Source organism: Mustela erminea, chromosome 3 (genome assembly GCF_009829155.1).
Source record: "Mustela erminea isolate mMusErm1 chromosome 3, mMusErm1.Pri, whole genome shotgun sequence".
Classification (NCBI taxonomy): Eukaryota; Metazoa; Chordata; class Mammalia; order Carnivora; family Mustelidae; genus Mustela; species Mustela erminea.
The window spans coordinates 137,847,954-137,860,795 of record NC_045616.1 but is presented as its reverse complement, the minus strand read 5'-3'; the positions used below and the strand labels follow the sequence as shown (position 1 = coordinate 137,860,795).

Here is a 12,842-nt window from a genome sequence, read left to right as displayed (position 1 = left end):
AAAGAACTGTAGGGGGGTCATGCTGGCTCCCCAAATTTGGGGAGACTTGGACTACACGTGTTTCGTGAAACACCCTCGTAATTATTTGAGCTTATCGAGACAAACCCGCAACCACACTGATTTTGCCCCTGAAAAATAGCTTTCCCTTTTTGTTCTTCCACTGTTGGTTTTATTTTTTTTCTCATCTCATTTTCTTAAGTGAGTCCAATTCACTCCCCACTTCCCCTTCCCTACTCATCTGGGTACGTGACACCGAAGGACAAAGGAGGGCAAGAAGACGTCAAGGAAATCAGCAACCGCGCACAGAAACAGCCCCAAATGGGAGAGAAGAAATGATTTTGCAAAATGTGGCTTTTACTATAAATTGTTCTCTCTGGATAAGCTCCCTTTATAATGAAAAAAAAAAAAATCTTGTATCAATTTCCTTGGGAATTGCCAGTAGCAGCTTGGGATTCAATACATAAGGTGATTATTCTCTGCCAGCCAGGCTTAGGTTCCTCAGAAAAAAAGAGATGACGCAGAGAAGGGAAAACAGTACAAAGCTTTATATGAAAACCAAGGAATAACTCTTCTATCGGTGGAAAGGATTCTTTTTTTTTTTCTTTAAAGATTTTATTTACTCAACTGAGAGAGAGCGCGCGAGCGCACAAGCAGTGGGAAGATGCAGAGGGAGAGGGAGAAGCAGGCTCCCAGGACACTGGGATCATGACCTGAGCCAAAGGCAGATGCTTAACCAACTGAGCCACCCATGTGCCCTACCAGAGGGAAAGATTCTTGATTTTAAAAAGTGATGAGTGAGTTGGGGGAAATCAGAGGGGGAAACAAACCATGAGAGACTGTGGACTCTGAGAAACAAACTGAGGGTTTTGGAGGGGAGAGGGTTGGGGGGTGGGTGAGCCTGGTGGTGCGTATTAAGGAGGACACGTATTATGCAGCACTGGGTGTGATGCATAAACAATGAATCTTGGAACACTGAAAAGAAATAAAATAAAATAAAATGAAAAAAAAAGATAAAGAAAAAATAACAATGCAGAAACTGGGGGAAAAAGAAAAGGTGATGAGTATACAAATTCTCTGCCAGTATTTTTGACACTGATCCTGAAAGAGCCACAATTTTATAGGTCATTAACGATCTAAAAATTCTCAAGGAGGGGGCAGGGGAAATCACCACCCTGAATTCCCAAAACTAACAGACTTTTTAACTCCAGAGTCTCACAGAAGGGAACCCAACCTTAAATCACTGCAAGACCAAGAGGGAAATTCATTCTCTGTGAAAACAGTCGCCAACTCCCTGCCTATCAGCCCACTGGCTGCTAATCAAGCCAGCCTGCTGCCCTCAGGCTCTGTCCCAGATGGCACATCCGGCCTCATCCCAGCTCACTGGCATCCGTTTTCTCTCTAGCCTGTTCTTAAAAGAAGTCTCATACTTCACATCCTAATCTTGTCCTGCCAGTTTTGTTTTCCTCCAACAATTCTGCACAATTCTGTGAAATGAGCGTACCAGCAACAAATTTACGGGGTTGTGGTAGGACCTCAGAGGGGACGATGGGAAGTAATGTTTACCCACTGGTTTCTGGGAGCCAGATACTACGCTCACTAATGCGGGAATTCACATGTCTGGTTCTCACAGAAACCCTAGGAAGTAGATATGATTCTCCCCATTTTACAAAATAAAGAATGGAGGTTATATAACTTACCAAAGCTCCTACAGCTCGCAAAGGGAGGGACTATTGATAAATCGGAAACTCTCCCTGATGTCAACTGCTCACAGGAACCAGAAGGAGGGGAGTCATCCTATCCTTAACCTCTGGCCCAAAAGGGGAACAGGGAGGCCATTGAATGAATTGGTCTAAAGTGCAAAGGGCTTGAGGCCAAGTCTGTGTCCAAGTCTTTGAGGGAAAATGAAAAGTTCAAAGGATAGGATTAGGGTCATAACAGGAAAATGAGCGCTTGATTCAGGGCTGGAGGGAGGCAGGACAGGAATGAGAGCACACTGCCTCCTCTCTGAAGCTCCTCATTGATTTCACGGCCCACGATGTCTCAGTATGCCTGACAGGTCTTTCCAGCGCATGGTTTTGGGTACCTCAGTTTCCCCTGGTCTGAAATATGACCACCTAGTTTTTGAGGAAGTCTCGAGGATGCTCCAAATTGAGTATTATGTCTGATTATCCTGGCTTTATCTCAAAGTGCGATGACAATCCAGAGTGGTTTTTCCATAGCCGTGACTGACAGACAAAAACTGTACTTTATTAACTAGAAATTCTCTTGAACCCACCATAGGAAATGAAGTCCAAAATGATGTCAGCTGTCAGATGTGATTAGAATAAGAAAGACGGGAGTTGTTCTTAGGCATAATGGAGGAGGCCTGCCCCAGATTGCCCACCTCATATCACTTTCCACGGAGCCCTAGAACCATCTCTCTAATGCCTTTCTCTCCATATTATCCCTCAGTTTGGAACCACTGAGGCTCCCCTAGAATGAGACCCACATCCCTTTATATGGGCTCTATCCCCTTACAAGACTTTTCATGACCGTGGTCGTGGCTGACCCTCATATTTGCCCTCTGACTGCTGACTTCACATACTCACTTTCCCTTATGTATTATGTACCCATAGGACTAAGTGGTGAGCAACACCAAACCCAGCCTCGGCCTTCAGCCCTACATACTAATGAAGGGAGGCTATCAAACCAAAAGTTGTGAAATTACAAGTGTGATATGTGCTATGGAGGAGAATTTCACAATCATATAATTATGAAGTTATATGATAGAATCTTGCTGGGCAGGCAGGTCAGGGAAGGCTTCCCCAGTGAACTAACTCTGGAGCTGCTATCTGAAGGATTAAGGTGTCAACCCAGCGAAGACAGTCCAGGCAACAAGACCATGGCAGGAGACACCATGAGGAGAAGACTACTGTTCTATTCCAAAGGCAAGAGAGGCATGGTAAGGATGAGAGAGGGAATTAGAAAAGCACTAATTCTTTTAGTGATTTTCTAAAAGCACTTTAATCCAGGGATGGGGATTGGAGAGTGGGTGCCAGAAAGGGGGGATATGACTGGATTACCATTTGGCTGCAATGAGAAAATGAGATTGAAAGGAATCCAAATAGACCAAAGTAAACACAACTATAGCCCAAGAAAGAGAGGACTCCATTGAATTTGAGTGATAGAAATGCAGATGGTCAGACAAAATTGGCAATACCTACTGATGGACTGGATATGAGGGGTGGAAGAGGGAGGTGTCATGGATGTTTCTGGATCTCTGACTTCCACAACTAGAACGGTGATGATGCCAGCAGAGAGACCCAGTGTGCAACAAGACCAGGTGTGCATGGAGCAGGGCAGATTGGGACCCACAATCTTCTCTCCTGCCTACTGCATAGTCCACTGTCTCCTCTGTGCACAGCCAGGTGTACTCAGCCCCCCTTTTGGAGGTTCATTATCAGTGATGTGTACAGTGATGTGTCCTCATGTGTAAGATGCTAGTTTACATGCTCAAAAGGCACCATGCAGGTCCCTCTACCTGTAATGTTCTTCCTCACAAGTTAATTCTTTCTCATCCTCTAAAACCCACCTTAGCCTTCCCTAGACTGGATGCTCACTTATTTATTTATTTATTTATTTATTTATTTATTTATTTATTTTTTATACTCATGACAACTCAGTTTGAAATTTTCTATTTTGTGCTTTTGGGCATCAGAGTTGAAGCATCTCACAATCAGGAAATGAGACTTATACTCGTATTTGTATCCTCAGAGGCCAACATAGTGTTTGACATACAGTTAATATACCATAATTCTCTTTTGAATTACAGATGGAGAAAAACGGTGTATGAGTTAATGATGTCACTTCTCCAAAGTGACCTTCTGGATGAGTGCAAAGTGAGACTAGAATCAGGTCCCCTTGCTCAAAGGAGGAGTCCCTCCCAGTACTTCACACTGTACTTTCTGCCTCTGGCTGCTACCCTGATGTCAGGGCTGGAATCCCAGTTGCTCGTTGTGGTTGGGGCTGCTCATTAGTCAAGGACGTGAAGGATAGCTTGAGTCATGATCTGGGAATCAAGAAAATGAGAACTGCAAATTGTAGCTCTTTGATGAGACAGCAATTCTCTTGTCCAGTTATGGACCTTGTATCACATGGAGAGTCTATGTGAGCTTGGTTGAGGAAGATATTTGGCAAGTAAAAGGAAGACAGTCATGGTTTTCATTTTTTTAGCAAATCTTTTTGTGCCTCTGCTCTTGCAAAATGAGAACAGGAAGAAGAAAAACAATATTACTGTGAGGGAGTCAGAGAGGTAGCTGCCAATCAAGTTCTTTCAAGGGATTCTGTTGAGGTTGCTTCTAGGCAACCAATCTGAACAATGGAAACATACCTAAGGTAAAAGAACCTACAGCAACACCCCATCCCTCAAATACAGCCAGGCCCAGTAGGCGACCCATAAGCCCCAGCTGACCAAGAGGTAACTGAACACAGACAGGGTTACCAAAAAAGGAAAATTTCTTATGTTCCCATTCCTCCTCTGCTTCCTCCCTAACTACAGCCCCCCACACTGTCTCGTGGTGGACAGTCTCTCCCTTGCTGTCCTTCCTGCTGCTCCTTGACAGAAGTTTCTGTACACTTCCATCTTTTTTGTTCTGTCTCAAGTGAATTCTTCCACTGTCCACACTGCTGGCCTCCATCCAACTGGGCCGCCCAACATTTGGTGGCCTGCCATCCGATCAGGAGACTTCCACAGTCTCCAGTGGCATTGTTCCCTGGGGAGGGAGAGATGTGGAGTTCTCAGGGGCCTGATCCACGGAAGGCACACTTTGACATCTGACTAGCACTACCACAGGGACTGCAGAGGGGAAAGGTTTTTCCTTGGCTTTTTTTTTTTTGTCTGAAAACACTAAACTAAACCCTAAACCCTGAACTTCTGCACATTCTGCAGTGAAGCACGCATATAGGAGAGACTATTACACAATAGTGGATATTTGTCTTCCAAAGTATCAAAGTATAACTTTTACAAAGCTAAAAAAATGTAATTCTCATAAAAAAAATACAGTGAACATGTTAGGGATGTATTTAACTGATTAATAAGAAGATAGACAAGATGTCCAAGCTGGTTTAAAGGCAGATACAGGAAAGTGATGCCACTTTAGCTGGTGAAACTATAAAGAAAAAATGCTGGAATCAGATTGCTAAATTAGATACAAAATTAGTCAACAGGCCAATAAAACTGCAACCTTCAGAGTTATCTTCTCTATTAGACACGAATTATTTTTACCTCTTCTAGACAAAAACCATTTGTACCCTGTCAGTTTTCTGCATGTTCATACCTAACTTTATTGTGTCTAGGACCCACTCAATAGCACATAATAATCAGACAAAATTGCATTCCCGTAGAGTCAGACAGGTCATGTTAGACATTGAAAAGATACATAGCTTTTGTCTGGCTTGGTTTCTAAGTCTTAGAAAAATTTTCATAACAAAAGGTTCACAGGAAGGAAAATAATACACATGTCAGTATTCCAAGATACCCAATGTATGCCTTCAGTGATTCAGGAAGTGGGGCATAGAAAGGGAAAGAAAAAGGAAAATGGATCCAGAGTCTGGATATTATTGTTTTTCAGTCTTCTGAGCATGAAGGGCCAGAAAACAGTAAATCCTGCCTGGAGCCTTCTAACCTCAGGTTTCTTGAGGAGGCAGACTTGAATGAGGCTATTCTTCACATGTTTCACTGCTGGGTAAGGTCAGTAGATTGCAAAGGCATTTCACCAGCTTGGAGGGTTCATGCCTTCATTGAATGTCACTTCATTCATTCATGACCCAGGCACTGTGTTAGGTGCTGGGGATACAGCCAAGAATAAAGAAGGAATTTACATCACGATGGTGGCTAAGACAGCCAAGAGAAGAGTAAACAAATATACAGAAGAGCAATGAACTGTGCAAGAAGTACAAATAAAGGAAGAAAACTTTATTCTGTGATGGAGAACAGCAAGTGGGGTTGGCTTTGAGTTGGATGGTCACTGGGACTTCTCTGGAAAAGCAGCATTTGAACAGAGAGGTCTAACAGGTACCAGAGAACAAGCTAGCCATCAGCAGAGCCAAGGGACGGGTGTTTTGGGCATTGGGAACCATAAGTGCCTACGCCATGAGGCTGAAGAGGGCCATGTATGTTCCAGAACTTCTTGAAGGTAGCATTGCAGACCCTGCTGTTGAATGTGGAAGATAAGGAAAGGAGGATTCGAGAATGACTCCTAGGCCTGTACGTGGTTACCGAGGTGGGTAACAGGGAGGGTTGGAGCCTGGGTGGTGGCAGAATTGAGATGATCTGGACAGGCAGCCATCAAGAATGCCACTGTGGGCTTACTGAGTTTGCAAGTTTGGGTGGGCTCCGACACACCCAGGGTGACATGGCAAGGAGGCAACAGGATGGGAGTCTGGAGTGAACATAAGGAAGAGGTCTGGGTTTGAGGTAACAACCGAGTCTCACCATGTAGAAGACATGTGAGTCTCCGAGAACAGATGCCATTTCCAAGGGTAATCTTAGAGAGACAGAGAGATAAGACAGCCCAGAGTTGAGGGGTATATATTAATATGCAAGAGGCAAATAAACAGGATAAAGGGCTCAACATGTCCATGTCCCTCTTAACTTTTACTGAAACCACACAACCATTTCATGATTTAGTCTTATTCATTGTGGACATTCTAAGCCACTGCTGTCAATCTGATTTGTGTGTTACTAAACGACTGCCCCGTGAGTCTAATGATGTCCCTCTCAGAAATGTTCTCCATCTCCCACTTGACAGCACAAAATTCCCAAGAAAATAATATAGAAATATCACTGTCCTTCTCAATGGGCTTCTAGATAGCTTCCTCGTGTCCCCTTTCTTGCCCATCAAGAGCTGTCCTAAAAAAAAAAAGAGGTAGGGAGTATAAGGATATAGGTCAGAAGAGTGGAGAGAAACTTCCCCTTACCTCTTCTTCCTCAAGTAGAATGAGCCGAACCACCACAATGTGAATGGCATTGCCGATGCTTGGGTTATGGAACAACCCAGTGACCTAGAGTCAGAAAGGGAAAACCATTAGCTCACATGAAATAGACAAGTGATAAATGCCAGAGGAGGGGAAAACAGCATTGTGATACACTTCAAATAATGTCGCCTTAGAGGTCAGGAATCCTGGGGGGGGGAGTATGACAAAGATTGAGAGATACCCCTGGCCCCATCCACACTGTGATATTGAAAGGCGACCTTTTTAAGGTAACAGACCGACTTTCTTTCCTTGACCCTGTTCTTTCTCTCTTTTACTATCAGTTCTGGAGGAAAATACCTTTCCCCATCTTGACAGGACTAATACTCTCTCTGGGAAGGCAGAAACATCAAGAATACAAAAGGGAGATCTGGAATCACGGGTCCTTAACTCTACGCCAATTCTAACTAACTTGAGGAAATCACATTCTAATTCCTTGCCTGGGTTTACTTATCTGTGCACCCACATAAAGTGGTGAGATAAACTCAAACTAAAAGGACTAAGTCACTTGAGAAATACCTAGCAGAAAATGGGTGATCAATTCCAAATTTCCCTAGGATACACTTTTTTAAGAGACAGGACAAACTGGTCCTGAATTTCCATCCTTCCTCCCTTGGGCAGGGAATAGGTTCAGATATATATGGAAGGAATAAAACAGGTCTCTCTTATTTTGGGAGGGTGACACCTGTCCCCAGCTGTGTGTCCCTACCCCACAGTCTGACTTACCATGTTCATGATGGTGAGGATGTAGGACTCGACGCTGTCGCTCCCATGATACTCAATCATCTTCGTGTCAGCCACGACCAGCGTCTCCACCCAGCGCTCTTTGCTGATGGACCGCCGAGACAGGCTTCTCCTGGGCCACTGGCTCCTCTCCCACTCCTCTCGCTGACGCTCCGGCTTCTGGGAGGTGGCAAGGCCATCTAAACATTAAACAGGAGACAGTGGGCTAACACTGTGTATCTCGCACGTACTACCTACCTATGTTTTAAAGATGCAAGGCCGTAGGTTTAATTTATGTTCAACAATGTAGGAACGCAGTGTTCTCATATACACGTCTGAAATGGAGGAAGGGACTGAGTTGAATGATTAGGACCAAAATAACGGAAATCTGTACCTTATAGAAAGGTTCAAAGTACTTCTTTGAAATAATTATTACCTATTTCAGAAAACAGGTCCCTCACTATCAAAAAGGTGTTATGATAAAAATTGGAAACATTTTCTTCTCCTCCTCCTCAAAATTATTCAGTGCCTACTATGCACAAAGCAACACGAGATTTTAAAACACCAAGTTGTTTATGAGGGATGTACTTCTATCTCTGTTTTGCACATGGGAAAATTTATGTTCAAAATGCCTGGTTCAATAATTTCCCCAGAGTCACAGAGCCCATAAGGTCCAGAAGATCCAAGGTTTTCTATGTCCTAAAATCGTGCATTTTTCATGTACTCTACATTGTAGTCTCCCACTGAGGAAACGTGCATACAACTGGAGAACGTGTAAGCTGGAGAGGCAGCTGCATGTCCTTCAAGAAGGCAAAAGGTAGTTTGGATACATGGGTCTGCTCTGTAACCCTTTCCGCTTGCTCACTTTCACCGTCTGTGTGAGGTCAGAACACACGGAGAAGTAGTTCCAAAAAAAAAAAAAAAAAAGAAGAAGAAGAAAGAAAAAAGAAAAAAGAGAGAGATAATCACAAGATCCTCTTAGATTGATGGATCCTTATCATCTGAAGAAGCTTCAGCAGTCATTTAATCTGAGTTCCTTCCTGAAACAGGAATCCTTAAAAGCTGTATTTCCCAAGTGATGCAGCCTGGAACATTAGGTATTCATGGGAGCTCTGAAACTACAAGTCCCAAGATCCAGAGCGTTTGGAAAGAGTATACTGAATTCCCTGCTTACACTGTAGGGTAGCTAGTTATTTATAAGCTGGCGGAATTCTAGATTCAACATGAAAATGTAACTGTGAAGGAATAAACTCTTCCTAAACACCTTCAGAAATGGAGAACTCACCACCGAGGACCTAGAGGCTGTGTAAGACGCCTTTCATGATGCCTTGGGTGAAGGTATCAGTTATTCACCATTTCCTGACTTAAGCTAAGGAAAGGCTGTCATTGGAGTCCTACCAACGTCTCAGCTTACTGGGACTCATTATTCTGCTCGGTTGATTATTAAATTTTTGGTTCATTTCATTGTCTTTTGCCCCTAGCTGCCTCTTCCATGCTGATCTTCATTGGGAGAAATGCATTAGTACATTTCTGTCGGAGGATGAAGAAGGGAAAGAAAGCGTGTGGGATTCATAACTGCTGAGTGACACAGATGACTGAGACACAGATCAGGTCTCCTTGTAAAGAAAGGCTTCCTCCTCAGGGGGATGCAGTCCAGACCAGCAGGATGACCCAGGCTGGAGAGTAAATGAAACATAGAGCTTTGAGCTAAGAGAATTAAGTAGCAAATCCATTTATTTGTTACATTTGAGAATAGTTAAAATCCTACCTTTGGTTCATGACAATGATAATATCATCGCGACCTCTACTAGAAAAAAGCAAATTGCAATCTCTCTTTTTGGCACTTGTCACAAAAGCAAAGTGGTCCATGACTGCAGCAGATATAATGTCCCCTGGGATTATAATTCATGTTTCCTGAGTTCTCCCTCCCTTGAATTACTTTGTCAAATGTGTGATATCTGAGGGGGCTAAGGAAAAATGCTGTATTTAGTGCTTTCAGTGACTTTAGACTATTTAGGAAACAGATTTTTCTTCCTTTTTTTAAAGATTTTTATTTATTTGACAGAGAGAGAGAGATCACAAGTAGGCAGAGAGAGAGGGAAGCAGGCTCCCTGCTGAGCAGAGAGCCCGATGTGGGACTCCACCCCAGGACCCTGAGAGCATGACCTGAGCCGAAGGCAGTGGCTTAACCCACTGAGCCACCCAGGTGTCCCTAGGAAACAGATTCTTACAACACATAGGGAGACTCTACACTCTGCAACATTTTCTATTTTACAAAAAACATTTTTGTAAGTTGGATACACTATTTTGTAAATATAGTAGGGCTGTAACTCAACACTCAGCACTGAGCCTGGTGTCTTCTGACATGCGGTATGTGTCTGAACGAGTATATGGATTTCTTCACTTAATATCTATTTGTGGGGCTGAAGGGTCACATAGGGCATTAAATAAAACAAAGAGAAGTATTCAGGTTCTAGTGAGTCTAATCTAATCTTCACCATTCATTCATTCCAACTTCTATATTTTTCTCAACACATCTACCCACCTCCAACCCCTAATCCCCAAACCAGAATGTCAACAACAATTGTGCACACATCGAAATCTGGCAAGTTTTGTTTGCTGAAGGAAATGTTATTCTGGAGGAAGGTCCTCTCTTGCCTCCAACAGATGAGGGAAGCCGCAAAGTAATAAGGCCTTCCCATTTCAGCGCTCAGATTTCTCAGAAGTTCAGAACAGAAAATGTAATTTGGGGTAATTTTTTTCTTTTATCTGCTTTATTGTGTTTTCTTTGTTTACTTTTATAGTTGGAAAAATAAACTTTAAAAAATGTGATGAAGACCCTTCCCCCCTCCGGGGATAAAAATATATGTTTATAAAAAATTTTAAAAAAAAGACCCTTCACTTTTATTTTCCTCGCAATTTATAACTTAACAGCAGCATTTTTCTGAGTCTTTTCACCAGTTCTCTCATTAATAGTTGTCCTTTCAACCAAGTAGCCAAAAGTTATTCTCCCCAACCATCTATAATGCTTCCCTAGCAACAGCAATCACACAGTAAATGACATAATTATTAAGAAAGATCTCACACAATGCGTCTATTCATTCATTTTCTGGCTCCCCAAAGGAAGACAAAGGGACCAGGATGGGGGAAGATAGAAAATTATGGAGGAAGAAAAGGAATTACTCCTTCTAGGTAAGCAGCCAGCCATTCTTCTATGAAGGTATGTGGTGGCCAAGAGCTTCCAAAACAGGAAACAGCATTTCCATCACGGAACTAGAGATGCATGAAGTACAAAGGGAGACACTGAACTCAGCCAGACAGACTCATTTCCTGGGATACTGGAAAGAACATTACGATCCAGGGAAGCCCAGGACAATTCGTAGCCCACCAGCCACACGTGCCCCTTTGGATCACTATTTTTATATCTTTTGGATAAATACCTAGTAGTGTGATTGCTGGGTCATAGAGTAGCTCTATTTTTAACTTTTTGAGGAACCTCCATGCTGTTTTCCAGAGTGGCCACACCAGCTTGCATTCCCACCAACAGTGTAAGAGGGTTCCCCTTTCTCTGCATCCTCTCCAACACCTGTTGTTTCTTGTGTTGTTCATTTTAGCCATTCTGACTGGTGTGAGGCGGTATCTCACTGTAGTTTGGATTCAACACACTCTAGATTTCAAAGAATTAGTATAAAAAATAAAGTATCACAATAACAATTTACATTGATTATGTGTAGAAATAAATATTCTGATATCTTGGATTAAGAAAATTATTAAAATTAACTTTACCTGTTTCTTTTATTATTATTATTATTATTCTTGGCTGCTACAAAGTTGAGAATTATATGTGTTGTACATTGGATTTTTATTGCACAGAATTGGTTTAGAGCTCTAGATACTTGGTTATTAATCCAGGGTCTTCTAATTATTTGTCTAAAGTCTGCCTCACAGAATTGCTATAAGAAAGAAGAACCCTGTGATGTGGTGCGAGCACCAAGCACATACCTGCCACAGGCCAGAGTGGTAACAAGTGTTATTTTGTTTTCCTTCATCTTATTTGCAGCTAAAGATATGATGCTTATTAATAGGTGAAAACCTTAGTTCCTCTTGTTTTCAGTTATGCTTATGTAATTTCACGACTGGGGAGAGCCATGATTTTAACCGGCCTGGCTGCCTCATCCCTGCCCTCACCTTACAAAATATCTGGGCTCCTCACACACTAGAGCAAAACAGCAAGGGAGCATCACTCAGAAGCAAGTAATTTTACCTATTACTTTTTCCAATTTTTTAAAGGGGACAGAGAGAAACCAGATAGTACTAACACTTATTAGATTTATTCTAAAAAGTGACTTCCTGGGGCACCTGGGTGGCACAGTCAGCTCAGGTGGCGATCTCTAGGGTCATGAGATCAAGCCCCACATCAGGCTCTGAACTCAGCACAGTCTATTTGAGTTTCTTGAGCTCTCTCTCTCTCTCTCTCTCTCTTCCTCTGTTCCCCCCCACCCACTCAGGCTCGCTCCCTCTTTAAAATAAATAAATAAATCTTTGCAAAAAAATAAAAAGTGTCTTCCCGTCCTTCTAGAGATGAGCAGATAAACAAAATGCGGTGATACACCTACGTAGGATGGAATGTTATTCAGCATCCTGACACCTGCTACATCAATGAAACTTGGGGACGTTATGCTAAGCGGAATAACCAGGCACCAGGGGACAAAGACTGTATGATTACACGTACCTGAGGCACCTGGAGTAGTCAGATTCACACAGACAGATAACAGGATGGCAGTTGCCAAGGGCTGCCAGGGCGGGGGTGGGGTGGGTGGTGGTAAGAGGAGCTATTGCTTGACTGGCAGAGAGGTTCAGTTCAGAAAGATGGAAACAGTTCTGGAGATGGACAGGGAGGGCTGGGGCCGCGCAACAAAGCGGATGCACGTGAGGCCCCTGAAATGCACCCTTTGATAATGACAGTGGTACATTTCATTTTATATCAATTTTACCACAATGTAAAAAAATTTTTAAATGGGTAACTTTCATGGTAGATGGTGGATGTTGAAGCGAACACAGATCAACTCAACATCTCACACTTTCTGTCACTACGTCAGCCAGCCCCA

General features: G+C 42.9%; 1 protein-coding gene across 9 annotated transcripts in view; it reads right to left on the bottom strand.

The window, feature by feature from the left end:
- Positions 1–12,842, bottom strand: part of ADAMTS12 (ADAM metallopeptidase with thrombospondin type 1 motif 12) — a 290,253-nt gene that overhangs the window by 128,488 nt on the left and 148,923 nt on the right. For all 9 annotated transcript variants that reach the window (XR_004284258.1, XM_032337661.1, XM_032337660.1 and 6 more), the window contains 2 exons: positions 7,738–7,934; positions 6,958–7,041 (listed from right to left, as the gene is read on the bottom strand). Coding sequence is in view for 8 of the 9 variants with exons in the window: in XM_032337661.1 (XP_032193552.1) it covers positions 6,958–7,041; positions 7,738–7,934 (281 nt within the window). In the remaining variant the exon portion in view is untranslated. The remainder of the gene's footprint in view (positions 1–6,957; positions 7,042–7,737; positions 7,935–12,842) is intronic.